Here is a 24,094-nt window from a genome sequence, read left to right on the forward strand (position 1 = left end):
GGGGGGTAAGAAACAGAGAAGCGGGCATACTTTTACATTACAACCTGAATTTGTCTTGATCTTGTCGTCTGGTTCCGTTTTCGCATCTCTGACAATCCAGAGTTTCTGCAAAGGAGAATTAGTGGAGCAGCCGGGATGAAGACCACAGAGATGGCGTTCTCCGTCGCCTCCTCTGGCTGTGCGGTCCCAAAAACGGAGGATCGGGTTTCCTCTCAACATAACGGCACCAGCCGTGTACATAGAATGACAAGCGGGTAAAACACGCTTGGGCCGGTGTGCGTTTCAAGCCTTTGCCATGGGCAATTCAAATAAACAGCGGCTTCAACTGAAAATCTTTACTTATTCGTAACTCCTAGATCTGAATTGATCTGGAATTTTTTTTTTTTAAATCTCGTCTAAGCGCCGCTTTATTCGGTCGTTACTGCGGATGGCTGGACTCAACCTCCTAAATATTCTGCCGGTCTTTGTGTGAATTTTTTCGCTGCAGTAAAGCGGTGAAACTTTCAAATCATTGCGTCTTTACAGGTCTTTTTTTTTTAATGTTGTACGGCGCAGAGAGCAACGCCACATTGCCTGTCTGTGAAATCAAGAAGACCGAAAGCTGAAACTGAATCAAAAAGTTCTGGGATGTTGCAGCTTTTTTTTCTGTAATAAAAACAACTTAAAAACTGTTCTTTATGTAAGTTTTTAAGGTTTTTTTTGTTTGTTTTTTTAACTTTCATTAAGATATCAATTCTTATTGCCACATTGCTACACAGGACACTGGGAAATTTTTTTTTTGTCCTGATCTTTTAAGAGATGTGTGAACTGTTTAGTGCACCATAGTTGGCCTTTTGGGTATGAGAAATCACAAACACTGCAAAAAGAGAACTAAAAGTAGGTAAAATTTTCTTGAAATTAATGTATTTCTGCTGGATTTGAGCAGGTAAATAAGATTATCTGCCAATGGAATGAGTATTTTTTACCCCTGAAATAAGATAATCACTTGAAATTAGATGATGGAGATGAATTGTTCCTATTTTAAGTGTAAAAATCTTATTCCATTGGCAAATAATCTTATTTACCTGCCCAAATCGAAGAAAAATACTCTCATTTCAAGAAATATTTTCTTATTTTTAGCTCTATTTTTGCAGTGAAGGTTGTAGTATTTTTGTCTGCGCTACCAAGGCCTTACTCGAGGTCTCGGTGTCCATTCATAACTCCGGAGCGGAAGCAGACCAACAAAGGCAGGAAGCAATCGGGGAGAACGCTTGGCGAACATCCACGGCCGCCATTGTTTTGGAGTGGAAACGGACTGCGGCGCCGGCGTTGGACGTTACGTGAGGGAGCCGCTGATAGGTCGGCCCAGAGGTTGACCGGGGTTTACACTAAAACACGTCCCCCCCGTCCCGCGCGATGACCGGCCCGCCACGCTTTTCCTTCCGATACGGCCGGGATGAATGACTGATGCGCTCATATCCACCGTTCCACCGCAGTGTTACTCCCCTGCATCCTGGCAACGAGACCAAACAAAGGCCGCGCTCCGTCTGCACAGAGGCAGAGGTTATGTCCCGTCAGATTTATAGTACGTGTTACAGTTACACACACACACACACACAGACCCCCTAACAAATCTATCAGAGTCCGTCTTGTGATCGCTGCAGACACGTAAGTCATGTACCGAGGGTAAATTTGGACCCTTACCCAGCTTAACCCAACCTTAAAGAGGCCGCAGAAACCCAACAGCCTGCAGGAAACAGAGAGAAAAGGAAACGCTCCGGCGGCACCAGACGCCATTCCAGTCAACAGCCGAGAGATGTTCATCATCTATAGGGACCTCATTAAAAATGGAACGGGTCCAGCGATCCCAAACACGGGGAGAAAGGCTGCAGCAGAAAAAGGAGGAGCAGAGGCTCCCGTGAGCCGGGCCTCGACGCGCAGCTGAGAGCGGATAATTAAGATCTCATTCAATAATGTGTGTAAAATACGAGCCGCCTGGGACACGCCGGTCCATTTACTGGGTGTTGCTGCGGGCTTGGTGAAGAGCCAGTGGCGTAAAACGGGTGAATCTCCAATATAAAATACAAAAAGAAAAGCTTAAAATATCTATTATAATGTTTTTTTATTGAGTAAAACTTGGTTTAGAGGAACTGATCTCTCTGACGCATACAGTGAAACAGGAAGGCTAAAAACTAATATTTTGAACCTGTTTAAGCAGATCAAAGCTTTACTTAGAAAAATACAACAAAAAAAATTATATAAATAAAAAAACCCTGATGTTCAACGTTAATAGAAAGTCGGATTACCAATAGAAAAACAAAAGCTCATTATTTCTTATGCTGGAATTTTACTGACAGATTTATTATACTCATAGGACAAATCTATCAGTAAAATTCTGTTTATAATAGTATCCATCTCTATATTTATTCAGTAAAAACCCATATCCTGTACTTATGGAACCATTGTTTATCCTGCACTTGCTGCTATTGTACTTCTGGTTAGACCTAAACTGCATTTTGTTGCCTTGTACCTGTACCTGTGTAATGACAATAAAATCTAATCTAATCTAATCACATATTGAATTTGGGCTGAATACCAATGCAGTTTGTAACTTCAATTATAAGAACTGCTGATTTTAAATCACTAGGCGGTTCATTTAAATTTCCGAATCGTAAATCTGTGCTCTAATGTGGCGGTACATGTCTAAAAACAACTTTTCATAACTGTAATGAAAAGAGGTACTTATCAATTTAAGTGGCGATACTGCTTTGCAGGGAAAATACGACTAATGATGTAATTTGTGTAGAAACCTTGCAATATAAAAGGTTTTCTGAATGGAGGATCACACATGTACTGGAAAAAAAAAAAACTTTTAAAGTAAAATAATGATGTTATTTCCATTGGCTGTGGAAAAGGTGCTGTGTTTTAATAGAAACCGTTCGCAAACTACTGGAACCGCTCTGATCTAAAGAGCCGACACTCTAAAGCTACTTCTGTACATCAGCAAAGATTTTGGAGCTTCCTGGAAGTTTTACATTTTCTCAGAAAACACCACATGGTGATTTGACCCTGAATTCTCACGGATTTCGAGTTTTCCTCACACGTCCTCCAGGAATGTGGGACTAAATCATATTATTTATATATATATATATATATATATATATATATATATATATATATATATATATATATATATATATATATATATATTCAACTTCCACTTCTGTACCCCAATGAGCCGTTGCCTGAAGATGAGGTGGATTATACTACACGTTTGCAGAAATCATTATGTAATCAAAAGCATTCAGCAGCTTGTTGCTTTCTACTGGCAGAGACTGAATAATCCCAACTCTTGGACAAAAACAATAGTGTTTTAATTTGATGTTAAAAAAAATAAACTTCTTTTGAAAGGTCTATATTTTACTGTACAAACAGTAAAATTACACTCGCAGACCCCAGCCAATACTCATCTGTAATCCTCTGCAAATATGTTTTAAATCTGAGTTGTTATATTGGAGGGGGGGAAAAAAAACGAGGTTTCAGTCTGAGTAGGTGTTACTTTACGTTGTGAGGCGGTCGCAGCATCTAAAGTTTGATGCGTAGATCTGACTGTGAGCTACGCTGCAGACGTAGGGAAGAGGCAGGAGGTGTAGCAGCACAGATCAGAGGAGAACGCTGTATGCTTCGCAGTCGTCCTGTGGTTCTAGCTGGTGCTTAACGGGTCTTTTCATGCTTTAGTGAAAGTAGGCAGAAAACCGCAGGTCCCGGACCACAGGACCACAGGCCCTGCATGTGCAAAATACCTCCCCATAACTGGAGGGCAGCTCTTTCCCATCATCATCATCTGGTCCTGATTCGCTTTCGTAAAAAAAACGGCACAAAAGGGAAATCCTTCTGTAAATAACAACAGGGATGCTGTTAACTATGAATGAGTAACCGAGCTGTTCAAATAAAACCCGGATTTTTTTTTTTTTTTTTTTTTTTTTTAGATGTCTACATTTCAAACATAAAAAAAAAATAAACAAACAGAAAAGTTTTGGTTATCTGCGACATTTCAACCTTTTAGCGGCCTGACGTTCCATCTTTGTTTTACGGTAAACACGGAGGCGGACAGGAAAAACAAATGCGCCTCGACTTCTTCACCTCCTTTAGAGGAGTAACAGCAACCCTGGAGTCGACCGAGAGAAAACGGGCGAGGTGTCGCTGTGTGGAGGTGGGTGGAAGCTGCACTGACACAGAACTTGGCCCACTTGTTTATACCAACCACACAACACTGCTCTGACATTCAAACGTCATAAAAAAACAGAAAAAAACAGACTGTTTTGTCCTGAATGCACTTGCGAGCTTTTTGTGACACACTGGCATTCAATTTGACACACTTACATTTTCTGTTGTGTCATTTATCTTCTTCCAGAATCACACGGAGCTGAATTCTGAGAATGTTAAACAGGTTGGAGCTGCTGCATTTTGTTTTTCTCCTTTTGTTCTTCGTTTATTTGTTAATAATTAAATAAGAAGCTGCAAGACGACCTCGTTTTGATTGAAATGTGCCATAAAAGTGTGTTTTTTTTGTTACCCTAGTCTGAATAGGAAGGTGACAATAAACTAGCTGAGCGATTCAACAGTCTAGAGGAGGGATCGCTCACCGGATGATGAATAAAAGTTACACACAGAACCGCCTGCCCCACCTCTGTTTACGGACTACAAAGTGCTCCGTCAATGGGTGTATTTTGATTAAAACTGCACTCCCTAGGGACATATTCGGCCTTTACAATGACACCGACCTGCAGATGCAGCACTCAGAAACCAACATTTTACAGACACTGGAAAACAGAGGTAGAAGCGCGTCTAATGAGGAGAAGCAAGGCCCAAATACAAATGTAGAGGGTTTGGTGCTCGCTTCTTTACGAACAGATCTCCAACATGTTTTAGGAGGGAATTAAGCACTTTTACACTAAGTGAGAGAAAGGAGTCAAGCAGAGGGAGGATGTAAAGCTTTGGATCGTCAAACTAATTAACGAATAATTTCGGGTTTATTGCTCAGTCTGATTGGATGCAGCTTATTTACCAGACACATCTTTCCAAAAAAGTTTAAAAAACAAAAACAACTGGACTTTTTTTTTTCGAAGTTTGAAGACATTTCGCTTCCTATCCAGAAAGCTTTCTCACACTGCAAAAAACAGACTCAACTAAACTAAAAATACGTTAAAATTTTCTTGAAATTAGTGTATTTGTCCTTGATTTGAGCAGCTAAATAAGACAATCTGCCAATGGAATGAGATTTTTGCACTTAAAATAGGATCAATTCATTTCCATCAACTTATTTTAAGTGCATTATATCTGGTCATCTTATTTTAAGGGGAAATTACTCTTTCCATTGGCAGATAATCTTATTTACCTGCTCAAATCAAGGACAAATACCCTTATTTCAAGAAAATGTTACTTATTTTTAGTTCTGTTTTTGCAGTGCAATTCAAAACGTCTGGAGTATATAAGCCTGACGTCTTATTTCCAGACAGACTGAAGCAAAACTAAGGTGGCTGTTATGGATATGGGGTAAAAAAAAGGTATCTGGACTAGATTACTGATGAATAAAAGAAGCAAGGGGGAAAAAAAAGGTTGGAAATCTCTCAACTTAATGAAGATATAAAATTATTGCAGACGGCACTTCAAATAAGGAAAATTTAAAACAGTTAAAACATTGGCTTTATTGGCTTTATAATGCAAATATAAAGGTTTCTTCCATTAATTCTAAGAATTATTATCAATTGTAGCATGATTTCTGTCGATTAATGGTTTGGGGTGTCAATACCTCACATTTAAAAGTAGAATGGGAGGCAGATCCTTTAGCTATCAGGCTCCTCTCCTGTGGAACCAACTCCCAGTTTTGGTCCGTGAGGCAGACACCCTGTCTACTTTTAAGACTAATCTTAAAACTTTCCTTTCTGACAAAGCTTATAACTAGAGTGGCTCATGTTACTCTGCGCTACCTTTATAGTTTTACTTCTATAGGCTTAGGCTACTGGAGGACGTCAGGATCTAATTTTCTCACTCTATTGAGTTCTACTGTTCTTCAATTATGCATTATGTGTTGTCATTTCTGCTTTAACTTTCTGTTCTCTCTCTTTTTTCTTCATAGTAGGTACACCTGGTCTGGCGTTCTGTTAACTGTGACATCATCCAGAGAAGACGGCTCACCCGCTACTACCATCTAATGTAGAACAGATTACTAGATCAATGTGTGCTTCTGTGCTTTTTTGTTTCTCTTGTTGTGTCTCTGTTCTGTCTTCTGTAATCCCAGTCGGTCGAGGCAGATGACCGTTCATACTGAGCCCGGTTCTGCTGGAGGTTTTTCCTTCCCGTTAATGGGGAGTTTTTCTTTCCACTGTCGCTTCATGCTTGCTCAGTATGAGGGATTGCAGCAAAGCCATGTACAATGCAGACGACTCTCCCTGTGGCTCTACGGTTCCCCAGGAGTGAATGCTGCTTGTCGGGACTTTGATGCAATCAACTGGTTTCCTTATATAGGACATTTTTGACCAATCTGTATAATCTGACCCAATCTGTATAATATGAATGAACTTGATTTTGTAAAGTGCCTTGAGATGACATGTTTCATGATTTGGCGCTATACAAATAAAATTTAATTGAATTTCCTCTGCTCTGAAATCCCTTCTCACACATCCATGCTACACAGACAAGTGAACAGGCCAAGACAGAAACTGATATTTTAGAGAGAACTATCAGAAAAGGCTGCGCTTACTTCTCTGACAGTGGCTCTGTGTCCAGCAGCGCGCGCTGAAGTGCTCGTTTATCGCCGTCGACGGGCAGACGGTCTTCCCGACGGGCGCGCCGGGGCAGACGTCGCCGCACTCTCTGTCGTTTTTGTTGGCCACGATGTAGTTGTCCTCCACCGTGTCGAGGATCTTGGACCAGTCGAGGGTGGAGAGGTAGCAGAGGTCCGGGTTCTTCTCGATCCTCACGGCGCCCCTGGTGATGTTCATCAGGCTGTGGAGGCCGATCTCTCGCAGCTGGGGCATCTCGAATATCACCAGGGCGTAGTTGAAGAAGAGGTTGTTGCCCCGGATGACCGTCAGGTTGGGGAAGAGGCTGCTGAGGCTCTCCAGGCCGTAAACCCTGAAGAGCAGCAGGTAGTCGGTGACCACTCTCAGCTTGGGGAAGCTGAGCCCCTGGAAGTCCTTGGCGTTGGTTTTGAACATGAGCAAGATCTTCAGGTGGCCTTCGATCACGGTGCAGTTCTCGAGCATTCGCAGGTTGGTCGCGTTGTTGCGGATGTCCTTGCTTGGACAAACTGAAGGAAGAAGCAAAAACGTAGAAACATGTTTTATTCAAACCTGCTCAACATTAGGCTTTAAATAGACTGAAAAAAAAACAAGAGTAGGCTGTGTAGAAATATCAACTAAACTGCCCTCCACTTAGTACAGGCATGTCCAAAGTGCGGCCCGGGGGCCATTTGTGGCCCCTGTGCTGATTTTGGGTGGCCCTCCAACTGCATTTCAAAAAAGATTTGGTCCACCAGCACAGGCTGATGCAGATGGAAGATTTTAGTTTTTAATTAGGGCAAAATTATTCTAGAAAAGTTAGAATCCTAAAATTGAAAATGTTAAAGTTTTCATCTTTTAATAAAAACCCTTTTGTCATTCTCTTTAATTTCATAGTAACATCTACCCAATGACATTTAATGACTCAAATTCAGACTTTGGTGCATTAAAATCTGCTCTGAACTAAATTATTAAAATTGGCTAATTACAGCAAGTGTTTTCAAAGAACAACCGACCCAAATACTGTTCTGATATTGCTAGACCAAAAACAGTTCATTATTGTTAAAGAGTCAAATTAAATTATTCTTATTTAATTTGCAAACTAGATGAACATCTTTTGATACGACAAATAAGCAAAACTCTTTTTTTAAACTTTGGATATACAGTGATTTACACATTCATTTCCTACAACAGACTAATTTATGTATTTAAAATTATCATATTTTGTAGCGCAAGCAAATTAACATATTTTTTTGGTTTAAAAAATGTTTTTATTAATTTTTTGGCCCTTGAGTTCCTTTGACTTGACAATTTCGGCCCACGTACCGAAAAGTTTGGACACCCCTGATTTAGTAGGTTAAAAGTTAAGCATTGTCCCCCAAACGTACGCTATTCTTTTGCAATTGTCTGCTGAATTTCACCAGATGTCTCTCTGTAAACAGGACAGGGCCTGGCGGAGGGGGGGGGGGAAATCGAAAGAATAAACCTTGGGATAATTAGAGGGGATATTTTATCTCCAACCATGTGGTCGTGTCTCTGGCCCTGATGAAGAACAGGCCGTGGAAGATGACATTTTGTTTAGCAACCACATATCTGACTATGAGCTACTGTCAAATATGGAGTGCTGTCATCGAATGGGCTGCGATTGGTTCCCCGTTTACGCTGCGTTGTGGAGCTGCTCCTGCAACTCACTACAACCGGAAAAGAAAAAAAAAAAAAGAAGCAACATTTGGTAATGCATTAAAAATATGTGCCTGTGAGGGCAGCTGAGATGCTAAAACGTTTTGGTCGGTCCTCACCCAGACACACAAATCCTGCTTGATGGGAATTCCTCGACTGTGCTATTGCGCAGTCTGGCTGTGCTTTTTTTTTTTCCCCCCCCCCCCCCCCTTGTCTCAATCATTTCCATGCACTAAAAATAATCCTGCGAGCAGCCATCGAGAACCTGACAATCCCTTCCAACACAAATCACATTACCAGACAGCCGAAATATTTCACATGAGGAAAACGACCCAAGAGCAACGCAACATTACAAAAGACAAATTTTTTTATTTCAAAATCTAACTCCTCTCCATTTACATTTCCAGATTTTGTTGCCCCCCCTCAAAACATAAACATAAAAGTTCACCATAAATTCGTGCCAGTCATTGCTACAGTGACTAAACTAAGGAAGATGGATGCATGGAAACAATTGATTAAAAGATGGATGGACTGCTGAAGACGTCAATGGACAGAGACGGATGAGAGGATGCTCTGGATACCTGATGGACAGATGGCCTAGCCATTATCTCTTTTAAAAGATGTACATATGTGCTTTATTGTGGCAGAGCTTCATGACTGTTGCCTTGCAGCAACGAGGTCCCGGGTTTGAGTCCTTACAGGGGCATTTCTGCAGGGAGTTTAAATGTTCTCCCCATGCATGCTTGAGTTCTGTCCAGGTGCCGTGGCTTCCTCCCAGAATAATAAAATACAATTCTCAAGAGATTTCCTGTGTACTGGCTGTAGATTATCCAGTATTGCCTTTATGCATTCTGCTAAATGTAACGCTGAAGGTGTTCTTTATAACAAATTACAAGTAGTGGCGAAGATTAGTTCAACTTTCTGCTCTTTAAATCTCCCCCGGCACGCTCCCTCCAACATAAGATAAACAACGAAAGCAATAAAAAAAAGTGATTCCCTCTGCAGGTGCTACTCAAGCCACGTTCCAGCCTCTGTTTTCCAGCAGGCCAACCTGGCAGGCATTTGGAGAAAAATGTGCAACAACTAAAAGAAACTCATTTCTCACCATCTGCTAGGTAACATTACAGGACAAAGAACGCAACGACCCTTCAACGAGTGAGGATATCATCTACACATGCTTTATTTAGGACTAGCTATATATATATATATATATATATATATATATATATATATATATATATATATATATATATATATATATATATATATATATATACACACACACACACACACACACACAGAACTGAAGCATAAAAAAACCTTAGATTGCACCTTTCTCAGTTCCCTTGTTACTAGACCACCAGTAACACTGCTGCACACACACTCCAGACCAGCAGGTGGCAGTAATCACGCTTTACGTTTGTTTCTGAGTTGTGAGAAAAACGCAGAGAATTGCAATGCAGAGAGTACAAAGATTTGAGCCTACGACGAGGATAGTCAACTCCAGTCCTGGAGGTCCGATGTCCTTCAACTTTTATTCGCGTCTCTGCTTCAACACACCTGAATAAAATAATCAGGTCATCAGCAGCTCTCTGGAGTATGTGACTTCTAAGGAGGAATTTTGGCCATTTGATTCAGGTGTGTTGGATCAGGGAGGGACAAAGGTTCCAGGACATCGGTGCTCGAGGCCTGGAGTTGACCGTCCCTAGACTACGATATCACCTTAATGCAAGTCACACTACTGGGAGCACAGGTCTCTGGGTTAGCGTTAGCTACTAGAGTTCTGGCACAGGTTCAAAACCAAAATACGCAAATATACATCTAATATTAAAGTTCAAGTTCATGTGCTTGTCTTTGTATCAAAGTTATCAACCAACATGTGTTTTTGCTTCAATATTCCTCTTTAATATTTATAACAAAAAAATAATAATCTGATCTACGGAGAAAATCGGGAAGCTGCTAAAGACTTGAGAGTCCAGTAGAGTAGGGTGATAAATCGATTTTATCAATGAATTTAAATGTGCAATTTATTAAGATTTCATTTTTTGGGGGGAAAAAAAACAAAACAAGATTTTTTTTGCTAATGCACTCTCCTGGGCTTCTATTGAACTTTGCACTATATCAGCCCCGAAAGGGGAATTAGTTTTGGAAATAGGAGGCAATCCTGAATACATGTTTAGTAAATTCTATGTCAAAATATCCAATAGAAGATGCTTTTTTTTAATTCTAAGAGACAAGGTACTTTAATTTATTCACATTTTTCTAAATTAGTTTGACATAACACAAGTGAAGGCTGTTCTTAGCTGTATAATACCACTAGCAGCAAACATTTTGTTGTTTTAATTGCTTACTATGGCAAAGGCCTGCCCACTTGTCTTATAGGCACATTTCAAAGCTTGTATTTAGCTGAACGTTAAAGTGCAGTACCCAGACAAAATTATAGAAATACTTATTGAAAATAATTATTATTATAAAATATTTATTTATAAAACAGAAGGGGGGTGTATAAGGGGAGGTTTTATTTTTAAGCCCTAGAGTGGAGGTTCACCTTCCAGCATGGAAACATCCCTCAACAATCAACTGGAGCAACAATTGAATTTTAGAACAGAGCTTATCACTGTGTTAGAATGGCCTAGTCAAAGTCTTCTTTCCAATTTAGAATCTGTGGCAAAAGGTTGAAGTCACAAAGTTTTTCCATTCAGTCTGATAGAGCTGCAGCCAAATACCGACAGAGTGGCTGAACGCAAAAGAAATAGCCACATGGATTTTTTTATGAAATCCATGTGGCTATTTTCTCCATTACATCAGTTTATGTTAATCTATTCCAGACAATCTGAATAAAATATAATAAAGTTTGTGGATAAACTGTGACAAAAATGTGGAAAAGCTTTAATCCACTGAATTTAAAAACATTCAATCTGCTTGAAATGGCTTTACATTTGTAACCCTAAAGAAGCCCCCACCTCTCTCTCTGTCTTGTACTAGTGGAAAAAAGCGAATCATCAAAGGGCGACAAGTCCACGCTCCTATCAGTGTACACTTTCGGTCAGCCCTGTATTTTTAGCACCACATTCCCAATAGAGAATCTAATACACAGCAGTCACACCGATAGAGGCCCGCGCTGCAAACTGGAACATGGCAGTCCTGGTGTGTAAGTGAGGAATTTCAGAGCGGCAGCAGAGCAAGAGGTGTTCGAAAGACTGCAGCGTTTTGAGCACGTAAAAAAACAAAAACAAAAATAAAAACTTTGGCTTAAACAGGTTTAAACAAAACCGTTAAAAACCAACAATAATAAAAACTTGAACCGCTGACCATGTGGCACAAGTAAAGCTAAATAAACCAGGTGCCTTCCTGAAATTAAATGTTCCCTGGGACTGGAGAGACAATACAAAGGTTACTATGGTGACAAGGCAAGCTTGAAGCCTCCATACATCCCCTAATTTAGCCAGACGAGGTAGGAGACAGCCAATGGGCTCAGAATAATCAATTAGTGCCATCAGAGAGGGAGATTTTCATTGAGCGCAGACATCAGAAGTCTAAAAAGCACCCACGTCTCTGAGAGGCAGGAACATGTAGGATTTATTCAGACTAATTTTTCCATTTTAAATAAAAATGAGAAATAAAATGATTGTAAAAGAGGTAAAGCAGTCACACAGAATAGAAGATCTTGTTAATAAAACCTGCATTGACATTAAATCTTTCAAAGCATGGTGAATTTTTGTAAGCAGCTGACGAGTAATCAAAACATTTGTGAAATAAAAATAAAAAACATCCATTACCCATAAACCAGCTAATAGGCCAGGTTGTCATTGACCGCCTCTGACTGGGGATTTTTCTTTTCCCCCCCCAGGTGCATTTTTCTGGGGTGCCGGTCCTTTTCCATTCGTTCACCATTTCATGCATTTGCAGTTTTGGTCTCTTTGTGAAAAAGGAACCGTGCATGAAAGGACTTTTTTTTTCTTTTTCCCCCCTAATCATCTGTGCATCATTTTGATCTCCAACCGTCAAGCAGGTGCGTACAAAAGGTGTTTAGTTTACATGTACAAAACGAAACTCGACCAAAAAAGGCGCCGCGTGATTATGACACTATGAATCTGATAAAGATGCAATATATCTAAAGGCTTTTTTTTTTTTTTTTTTTTTTTTTTTTTACTTGCTGTGGTTAAAGGTGAGTACGATACAAAAATACCAAACTTTATCCCGTCATTAAAGGAGACATGTCATATTTGTATAGTGAGCATCAAAGGAAATGATGGCTTTTTAAAATTAGACACAAATACACGGAGACGTATTTCTGTCCCTCGTTAAAAGTATATTCTGGGCGGAGAACAATGCGAGGACCACCAAGGAGCTTACAATCAATGTTTATCATTTGATTGAGTTAAAGCAACATATATTGTCATACTTTCATTAAAAGAAGATTATTTTTTTATATATATATATATATATATATATATATATATATATATATATATATATATATATATATATATATATATATATATATATATATATATATATATATATATATTTTTGCTTTGTCAACTCAGCAGCTTATTGCTGTAAAAGCTTTACCACACGGTGCCGTTTTCGGATTTAGTGGGTGACGACTGGAGGTGGTCTGGTTCACATAAATCAGGCCACGATCAAAGGCAATGAGGCGCAAAGGAAATCCATAGAGCTTGATCACATTAGGGAGAGAGGGAGAAAAAAAAAAATCCACCTATTAGATCTGACCTCTGAGACCCTGTTTACGCAAGCTCTATGTCACAACTCAGCGCAATATCCTAACGTTCTGCACGCGGCTCCACGTAATTAATGCAAAAAAATAAATAAATTAAATACGCCGTCACCTTTGACGGATTACCGTCCATGTAATAGTCGCAGACAAACACAAGAGTGAAAGCAGCGCGTCAATCACCAGATGATGAAAAAAAAAAAAAAAGTCGTCTACTTATGCTGGAGTTGAAGCAATGGTTCAGAAGAGAAATACTATAATTAAGTGTACCACTCGCCTCTGCAGAGGCTGCGCTAGACGATCTGTCCACTTTGATCTCAGACAAACTCACACAGTCTAACTACATCTGCAAGCCTCGACAGACCCAGGCGATGATTTCTGATCTCAGCGTCTAAGTAGATGTGGGTAAATGTGTGAGGTGGTGGGGGGGGACTACAGGTTGTTAAGAGAAGCGTTGTATGTTATTGCTGTACCCTGTGGAGAAGTGGGGCCTCAATATGCATGCAAGAATGCAAACACAGAATTTGAGCGATTGCAACACTTCCCCATTCACGGTTTCACTGTTCTGTTATTTCTGCCACCAAGAACAAAACTAAGAACAAAACTAAGTAGAACAGGGGGGGGGGGGGGGGGGGGGGGGGCACGCTTTAAATGTCCATAAACTTCCCTGTAAATACTTCATAACAGCTTTAAACATCCTGATTTAAAGAGCGCATATAATGATTATGTACAACTATACTACAAAATCTTTACCTGCGCAAACAGCACACAATCTATTCACTTATAAAACATGTTGTTACATAATGAAGAGTATAATGATTTTTTTTTACCTTTCTTAAAATAACAAGTTAGCTAACCCTGTACTCATGCTGGTAAAACCGTCGTACGTCGCGTTCATATTTTGTATTAATGTTGGTCTCTATTCATGCATTCTTTACTTTCCATAGAAGGAACCCCTGGTCCACTACTTTATTTTTGTCTCTTTTTCCTGGATGGCACAGCTGTATTTAGATTTCAGATGGCTTTTTTTGTGTGTGTTTGTGAAAACACGCGTGTACGGCACGGGTAAATGACGACAGAGCAACGGGGTTTTTTTTTTTTTTTGGTTATTTTATTAACTTGGACGATGATTGTTAAAGCAGCAACAAACATGAAGCGAACCGTTTTGAGGAACTGAACTAAAGTTCACCGCTGCCTCGTAAAGACTTACCTCTCCCAGCAGGTGTGCGCTGAGAAAACATTCCCCGTGGGTTTGCTTAGCTAGAATCATTGGGATGAAAGTGAAATATTACGTTTGTACTAGTTTGGAAATAATGTATTGTTTTGTTTGATCCTTTTTTTATGTATTAATTATTTTTCCATCTTCAGTTATAGCAGAGGTTTGATCCTTTGTAATGGATTCTTCCAATTTAGATCATTTTTTTATTTCAGAAGTCCATCATACATCGCTCAGTGTTGTAGGATTGGCGTCTGGGTTTGGTGCAAATCTGAGTAATTTGCACTTTTTTCTTCCCCATAGAAAGTATGGTTAGAAACTGAACGCGGTGGCATATTGAGCCTGGTGTTGCCTGAATTGTTAGGAGTTCTTACTTTCCACTTTCCCCACATGCTTGTACAAGAGAGACTGCTGTAAAAATCAACGACTCAACATAAATCAGCCCGGCTTTCTTAAATAACCTTTTGCCATCTGCCATTAAATAATAAACAAGATGTGACTGTATTGTATAGAGCTTGATATAGAAACCGATACGGGTTTTTTTTTAAGGCTGATATCAATTATTTTGACATCAACCTAACCGATACGTGATATCTGTGGATATAACTTTTTCTTTTACATGATAAAAGACAGAATGATAAATGTTACACAAGTCAATTTATACAAAAAAAGAAACATTTATCAACAAAACACATTAAAAACGGATAGCAAACAATGTAGAACATTTAAATATATAACAATACAAACAAACAGCACAAGGGCTGGGCTTTTGTCTTATCGTTTTATCGTTTTCGTGATAAGAATTTGGATTTATTTTGACAACGATAAATTCAAACGAGTGGTGGGGCTGAAGACCTCCAAAACGTCCAATATTGTCAGGATTGTTATTTTTGCCATTTTCTCCACTGTTGGTTTATTGAGATCATTAATAAATATCAATAAATTCAAAAATATAATTAAATGCAGTTAATGTTTGAAGTTTGGTAGTAAAAAATAATAAAAAAATATAAATCACACTTTAGTTTTAATATATGTTCCATTTTTAATGTGTTTTTTTTTTTTTTAAGGAGAGCGTTTGTTCTTATTGGGCTATAAATGACATGCCATCACATCCGCACAGTTACATGAAAACGACTGCAAGAAGGTGTAAATAGTAGTTATCACTTTTATCTTTATCACAACATTACCACAATATGTCGTGATAAAATCTGAAGTCCATATCGCCCACCTCTACTTAACACTTAAATGTTTGTGCACTTTATGAAGCAACTCAAGGCCTTTGTAGTGCAAATGACCTTCCTGGGAATATTTGGAAACAGCAGTACGACGACAGAATTAAGAAAAATATAATGTGAACAATCTGAACTCCAGTGTGCTGATAGAGCGGCGAACACATGCACGTATCGGTCGATACAAGAAAAAAAAGGCAAATATCAGCAGGCCGACGTATCGGTCGACCTCTAGTATTATAATTTAGGTTACATTGGATGGTACGGTTTGATTTCCCTGGAAGGAATCAGTTTGGTTTTAACTGAACTAAGTTTTAAGTGAACCAGATTTTATGCAACGTCACTCAAATTGGAGCCGTTTGTCTTCTAAAGATTCTTGAGATGTGAATCAGTGCTATGAAGAAACTGAAATGAATGAAGTTATTAATAAAGGAGAACAGAGAATAAAGTTTAAATCAGAGTTAAAAAAGGACACAATAAGATCCCTGAATTCACGTTATGCAACAACGAGTGAAAGAGAAAAGCAACCCAGTCTTGGGATTGTGTCATGTGTAGAATTTGGCTCCGGACCAAAGAGCATTTAGCTGCTCACTTAGAAAAAAAAAGAAATATAATTCCCTACGTGTGTTAGCAAGACAATCCACTTGAAAAGAAGAACTAACTCAAGAAACACAAGGGATTATGTTGGGGCATTTTTTTTATTTATTTTTTATTTCACATACCCAACATGTGCTAATCCGAAAATGCCTCGGGCGATCTGACACTGAAATGTCAAGTGTCATGCTGAAACAGCGAATGTCTGGGTAATCATCCACGCTCCTGATGGCCATTTAAAGAACTTTGATTTTGTGTGGGTGTTGAGGACAACACTTGCAGTGGGGTAAATAATTACCTCTTTAAAAGCGTGAGAGCACAGCAACAAGCACAACTGTGTCAAAGGTAAGAGATCCGACACGGCTAAGCCTCCCATTGTCGGACGCGTTTGCGGACCAAAACGAAGGACAGCAGGTGTGCCGCACAACCATCGAAGAGAACGTAACTTTCAAATAAGAACCCGACGCCCTGGATTTAACGGCCATTGTTGTGTTTGACAAGCACAGAGCTCCCTTCTTTTGTATCCACGTCACATTTACTCATGAGTTTGGTACCAGAGACCACAGTGGCTGTTTACGACCGTAGCGACGGTGTGATGACGGCGGTCTCATGGCTTTATGATGGTTCTCCTTGCCGGGGGGAGAGGGGGGGGGGGGTGAATCGGGGCTGTGAGGCTGCTGCCTGATTACAGGACTCGTTGGGAACAGAGCGCTGCGCAGCAACAGGGGGCCGGAGGCTTCGGGGGCGAGCTCCTGCTGCCTGACAATCTAGTTGGAGCGACGTGTTATCATTGCACAAAGATCAACACACATCACCCGAGACCGCAAGAACCGATCTAAGCCGCTGCGACGCATTTCATGGAGTAAAACCACGGCTTACAAAAGGTGTGGTTTGGAAGAAAAGGGTAGAGATCTCAGAGCTGTCATAGAGACATATAGCACCTTCTCAACCTCACGGTTCAAACGGTGAGATTAATCTCAGCGGTCGGTTGGCGAACAATTAGTGACTGACCATTTTGATCAAGTAAAGCTTCACTGCAAAAACAGAACTTAAATAAGTTAAAATTTTCCTGAAATTAGTGTATTACTACTTTATTTGAGTAGGTAAATAAGAATTATTTGCCAATGGAATAAGATTTTTGCACTTAAAATAGGAAGAACCTGTCTCCCATCAACTTATTTCAAGTGCAGTATATCTAATTATCTTATTTTAGGGTTAACATTACTCTTTCCGTTGGCAGATAATCCTATTTACCTGCTGAAATCAAGGACAAATACAATAGTTTCAAGAAAATCTTTACTTATTTTTAGTTCTGTTTTTGCAGTGTTCAGACAAAAAGGTTGGGGGGTAAAGTTGCGGAGAAGCTTAAAGCAGGGGTTAGGTTATAAAACCACATCCCAAGCTTTGGACATCTCGCACAGTTCAATTTATCTTCTGAAGACGGAACAACAAAAAAAAAAAAAAAAGCACGGCAACATAGACGTGGCAATCGCCTAAACTCTGGAGGAGCTACAGAGTTGCACAGTTAAGGTGGGCAAGACGACCTGCCGACAGCGCAGGTATTAGTTGTGCGCTTCATAAAACTGGGCTTTTGGCTGAGTGACACGAATTGCTGTAAGAGAGGCACATTTAATCTCACTTAAGGTAAGCACACGCCATAAAGGGGACACAACAAAACGCATGAAAAGAGCTGCTCTGGTCAGACGAGTCCGTAGCTGAGCTTTTCTGGCCTACACGCAAAACGAGCCCGGCGCGTCTCCCCAACACGTCATCCCCGCTGTCAAGTGTGTGCTTGTCTTTTGTTAGAATGGCCTAGTCAAAGTCCAGAATCAAATCTAATCCAGAGTCTTTAGCCAGACCTGAACACCGACGTTCACGTTCTAGACGTGCAAAGCTGGCAGAGACGTTGGAGCAACTTTTGCAATGAGAGCTGGGTGGTCTTCATGTGTTGACTCAAGAGGCGATTTATCTGTAACGATTTAAGAAACCATGTATTTCTTTATGTCCCCTTCACAATCGTGGCCTACTTTGTGTTGGTCTGGCACATAAATCCAAATAAAACTCTTGAGTTAGAGGCTGTAACTTAGCAAAATGTAAACGTTTAGGTCGGATAAATTACTCTGCAATGCATAAAAAGAGCTGAAATTGACTTGTAAGTCCAAACAAAGCACTGACCAATAACGTAAAAGTTCTAAGATGCAAAAAAAAAAAACAACAACAACGTGGTTACATGGAGGAAACGGTTCTTAACCTTTCGGCTCGGTACCAGGTATATCAGAAACCCAACTCGTACAGCCGCTGGATATAAGCTTCCGTTTTTAAAGTGAACCAACGAGGGCCCGGGGGTCCTCTCTTCCCGTCTGAGCTTCATTCAAGACTGGGAAGAGCGAGAAAGGGAGGGGGAAGCAACGCGGTTACACAACCCAATCCACGACACGATTCTTGCTTAAACTGGTTTGATGACATCGCCAATATCAACTCATCTCTCTAAAACTTGTGGAAAGTCAGAGGAGGCGGGTGAAGCCTGGAACTCTCTTTCCCTATCAAAACGCTCCCGTTCTGAGGCAGCCGGCTGAGTTTCAACACCACGCTGTCAGGCACACCAGGGAAAGAGCCTCTCCTTAATTATGACAGAAAAAAAACAGAGGTATTTCTACATAGAGGCGTATCGGGATGTTTACGCAACGTGCGATCCAGACGTACAGCTGTCAACCAATCTAAAACCACGAGAAGGAAAAGAAAACCCAGCCGTTGATAAAATATGTCAAACACCTCAGAATCCCATGTTCATGGCATATATCGATAACTGAAATCCACCTAAAAGGGTCTCATCACGGCGTCCAATAGCTTTCAGTGCGTGTTAATTATCTGGTAGCTTGTTTTAATAAATACTTTAACAGTGAATGTCCCAGCGTGGCGCTTTTTACATTTGTTTACATTTCAACTGCCTACTGTTCACTGCTGCACTTTATCCGGAAGTAAATTGAAATTTACCCTGTAAGTGACTGCGATTGATCACTGCACTTTATCCTGTACTGTAATTCACTGCAAGGTATCCTGTAGAGTTACTGCAATATTTCTGAGCTGTGTGAAAACGAAATTTCGTTCTGTATGCACTCTGTGTATACAAAATGACAATAAAGAAAGTCTAAGTCTAAGTCTAAGTCTAAGTCTTTTAAACCAATGAAGGCCAGGCTGACTAGAGCAAAGCCAGTTTTGGGTTGTTGTGTTTCCAAGCAATATTTCCCACAGGTTGTGTCACATTTAAAAAAAAACAAAAAACGCCTCAACGTGCCAGCGCAGTGCGCTCACCGTACAGTAGGTCGCATCGCCGGGAAGCTCCACAGGTTTTCCTTAGAAGAGCCAACTAATATTTGCTTTATGTAAAGACGGTTTTAAAAACAGCCAGTGAGCGCAAACACGCAGAAATGTCTCCGGGCGATGTGCGGATGGATTCATTCACTGCCGTCACCTGAGTTGGTGAACACAGAGGGATTGTTAGGAGCCGTTTAAGGGGGGGAAAAAAAGAAAAAAGGGGCTCATTGTTGGATGCTCGCGCCGACCCAAAAAGCTTTCCATCTACGACGACAACAACAACAACAGGCGGCTAATTCTGCCCAATTCTCAGACGACTTACTTGCTTAATTGGGACAAAACACCGTGTTTACAGTTCCTGCACAGTCACACAGCCGATAAGTGTTAACCTTTGTCCCTTCAATGCAAGTCGCGGCGTCCGGCGCCGCTACTGCTGCTGCTGCTGCTAGCGCGCCTTTATCAACCCACCATCGCTAACAAAACAAGGAATCTGGACGTGCGATTCTGCGGCAGAGTCGCCGCGCTTCTCAGGGGGCACGGCCAGGGTCTCTCTGCATGTTTTCACGCTGGTTTGTAGAGGAAAGAAAACATTTTAAATACACCTTTTTGTGTTCAATTACAGCTAGCTACACAAGTGAGAGGAAAGCGTGTGGCCAAAAACGCCTTTGATGGACTTTTCAAAATGAAATACTACAATTCAGGAAGGAAAACCATTTTGCATAATGTCCTCACTTTAATGTGTCTCATGGAGAAACTTATCAGGGAAGACTGTCACATTTTCTTAGTAAAAAAAACAATTAAAAAGTGTTTTTTTGCCTGAAACTTCTGCCCAGCAGTCCCCAACTTTTGTTAGACGCCAAAACTCTTTAGTTTTATCCCTATTTATGAGGCTGTCACAGCAAGACTGTTTATCTTTGGAGTCTTTTTTTTTTATGTGATTTAATTCAGAATTTAACTAAACAAAACAAACCCCAAACCACAGTTTTTTTTCCTTCTAGCTGTAAGCTGATTTATTAAGTGCTGAAAGACAGTCAGATGCTCTCAAAGTGAGAGACTGAGATGCCACAGAAGCTCACAGGAAACCTTCTCTCTGTGTAACTCCTCCCCGTGAGCACAAACAGAACAGGCTGTCACTAAAGCCATTTCTGTTGTCTAGTACTGCAAACATGGGATGGGAGGCAGTTTAAAAAAAAACAAATATAAAACATGAAGGTTCAAATCTATTTGTTACTGGAGCACCTTACTTATTTATACTCGTCCTTTACAGACTTCAACCCCATCAGAGAAAAACAATGAATAGAAACAAAAGCCCATCTGATTCCAGTGTGTCGACGAATACAACAGACATTTAGGAGGGAGACACTAAAATCTGCAAATTCAATGCAAATTCAATGATTTATTGCAGACTAAAGGGTGTCATAGCCAACTTTTATCATGCTTCCTGCTACGTTTCTAAACAGAAGTCGTAGTTTTGAGAAAGAACACGCAGTTTGCAAGTAATGAAAATTGAAATAAAACAACCTTTTGCCTGAAGGTTTTAGTCAGCAGTCGTCACTAAAGCCGTTTGGTTTTCATTTTTGGAAATTTATCTGTGATCTTGAGGCTTACAAAGCAGGATCTGTTTGTCTTTATGGTCTGGTTTGACTTATAAAAAATTTAATTACCTAAACCGCAAAACACTTTTCTTATGTCTGTCAACAGATTCATTGACTGCTAAAAAAAAAAAAAAAAAAAAAAGATTAAAATGATCTTATAATGTACATATATCTGAATATATTATTACTTCTACAATACATTGAAACAACTGCATCTGTTATAGTTAACTTTGTTTTCTTAACAATAGGCAAGTCTATATTTTTATCCATTTGTTTTTGTCAATAAAAAACATTTTTTTATTACATTTTTAAACATGTCATAACTACAGAAAGATGGTGGTGGGAGGGACTGGGCAAATCATGTCCAATGCAATGTTTAGACTCATCAGATGTCAAAATGAAAAGAAATTTCACAGCAAAGAATTAGAACAAAAAAAAATAAGAATAAAATGTAGCACAAAATGTTACTTTATACCGTCCAATCCGGAGATGTTTCAGTGTTGTATGCAATTCACTACTTATAAATAAGGGGAGAATGTGGATTTATTTAAAAAAGGTTCTCCCCCCTTTTTTTTAACAATATTCCTTTTTTTGCCTTTTACCTTTAAACCAAGCGTCTGTGCGTTTTTAAAATCATCTCCGATGTTTTTTTTCCCCCACCTTGTCTTGCTTAACTTTTGTTTTCCTGTGGCACATTCACAAAATGATGGACAGCGCAACAAATTAAATAACAAAACGGCAACATTTTCAGGCAAAACGAAACCACCGCTGCATACCGACGTTGACCATATTAATGTAAAAAAATAATCATAATAATAATAGTTTTTGTTTTTACTCACTTTCTCCGTGTGCTCCGTGGCAGCTCATCGCAAGGCAGGCAGCGGCCAGAACGCAGCCCCAAGTCCGGAGCCACATAGCGGCCACCATCCCGACCACCGCTCCGGTCAAAAAAATAATAATAATAAAAAATACACGCTAGTCCCCCCTGCGGAAGGGTGCGTGTGGGAGAACAATCCAAACCGCAGAAGATATGCACTCAGGAAGCGGGGTTTTGACAGCGTGGGCCAACAGGTAAACAAAAATAAATAAAAGACATCCCGGAAGATGGGCGGAGGAACGTGTCCAACGTGTTCGCTCAAACGCAGGCTAACGCCGCCGCGGCTACAGCTAGCCGCTCCGTGAAAAAACGCACCCGAGCCAACACGGGTACCATTACGTGGGCTCTTATGCTGTCAACTAAACGTCTCGACTGCACAAAAAAAACACGCCACGTGGAGCCCACTCGTGCACGCACAGAGGAAATGTGTATAAACGAGCAGCCTTGTTTAGCTTGTGTTAGCCGTCGGTGCTGCTAAGCTAGCTGGGGGAAGCTAGCCCCCTCGGCCGCTGCGCTCTGGTCTGGTCCAGGCCACAAGGCAAGTTTACGCAGCCTCTGTCAATCAGCGCAAACTTCCGAGAAAATGTCACGAATAAGCCACTAGGTTGCACCGCTGTTGTCGTCTTAAAAACACAAAAATGCATGAACGAAAACCCCACACTAAGGAAAAAAAAAGACGATATTTATTGGAATTCAGAGGGATTTGTGGCATGCGTGGCGTGTATTTTCGTAAAAAAAAAAAAAAAAAAAGGCAGAGAGAGAGGAAAAAAACATCCAAACGGAGCAGAAAAAAGAGCTTCTCTTTTCCTATAGTTGTGGGTTAGTTAAGCAGGTTCAGGAACTCCTCTTCGGGCCGCGCAGAGATTTCACCGAGACCCTGCGCTCTTGACACGGCTGACAGGCGGACCTGGTCGCGGCTCAGAGGCGCTCTCTCCTTTTTTGTTTGAGAGTTAAAAATAAAAGAGGAAGAAAAAAAACAAACGCTTCCAACTTGGCTTCGCACTATGCACATCTGTCTGCTACAAAAAACTACGCATGCACGCTGATAAGTATTAAAAAAAAGAGGAGAGTTTTAACTTTTTTTTTCTTTTCTTTTTTTTTTTTGTCCCTCCACAGAGGTAGATTGTAAAGTCTCCCAGCTCCTGTAGGATCCCCTTCTTCCCAGGCTCTCCGCCAGTAAACAAACCCTGCCAGAGGGGCTTGATGGGAAATACGGACTGGAGCTCTAATGGATTAGAGACAAGCCTGCTGATCCCGCTGCAACGCGTTCATTTTCCACCCAGGTAGTCCTGCGACTGATACTCAGGTTTTAAACAAACACCTCTACTGCCTGCCATAATTATATGTAATCCAAAACATGTAATTGGATTACTGGGAGAAAAAAAGTAACGCGAGATTTAAAGTTACATAGAAGCTGTTTTATTACATTTTTAGAATTCTGAAAGTGTCGGACTCCATAAAATTTAAAGGAATTTATTATTTTTATTGTACATAATTATCCTGTTATAATGGAGTTTTTTATTTTTCTCTCCCTTTTTTTTCATATAAGATCTCTGCTTCCACAGTATTCCAACAGAACATTATGAATTATACATATTAAGATAATGTAAAAAAAACCCCCAAAAAAAACAGAATTTTGTGAAAATATTATTGGAAAGAAAAAAAATTTCACCATTCGACTTTAAAATTGTCCATAAGTCTATGGCAGTTTTTGACTCAGGCGTGTGGCTCACACCCCAGGGCATCATTTGGTTAGGGATGGCAAAATCACTTAGAAAAAACAAATCTGTATTCTATCAGTCACATGTTTGCAAGTTTTATTTTACTGTTTAAAGACTGTTGAATCTTAGGCTGATTTTATATATATATATATAGATAGATATATAGATATATATATAGATATAGATAGATAGATAGATAGATAGATAGATAGATAGATAGATAGATAGATAGATAGACAACTTTAGATGATTTTCTAATGAATTTGTCCTTCTCAGAAAAAAATTCTATGTAAAACTCAAAAAAATAAAATAAATGTATCTAGATCAAACCGTCCTCAAACTCCAAATCAAAAACACCAAAAGGACCC

The 24,094-nt window shown here is 40.0% G+C and overlaps 1 protein-coding gene across 2 annotated transcripts in view; it reads right to left on the minus strand.

The window, feature by feature from the left end:
- insra (insulin receptor a) overlaps window positions 1–23,244 on the minus strand; it is a 75,538-nt gene extending 52,294 nt beyond the window's left edge. The window contains exons 1-2 of one of the 2 annotated variants that reach the window (XM_036138397.1): window positions 21,968–23,244; window positions 6,743–7,291 (exon numbers count right to left, since the gene is read on the minus strand). In XM_036138397.1, the coding sequence (XP_035994290.1) occupies window positions 6,743–7,291; window positions 21,968–22,055 (637 nt within the window). In that variant the 5' untranslated portion in view covers window positions 22,056–23,244. The remainder of the gene's footprint in view (window positions 1–6,742; window positions 7,292–21,967) is intronic. The other variant, XM_036138399.1, reaches the window with a different exon arrangement.
- Between the last annotated feature and the right edge of the window lie 850 nt (window positions 23,245–24,094).

The sequence above is a fragment of the Fundulus heteroclitus genome, chromosome 6, assembly GCF_011125445.2.
Source record: "Fundulus heteroclitus isolate FHET01 chromosome 6, MU-UCD_Fhet_4.1, whole genome shotgun sequence".
Lineage (NCBI taxonomy): Eukaryota > Metazoa > Chordata > Actinopteri > Cyprinodontiformes > Fundulidae > Fundulus > Fundulus heteroclitus.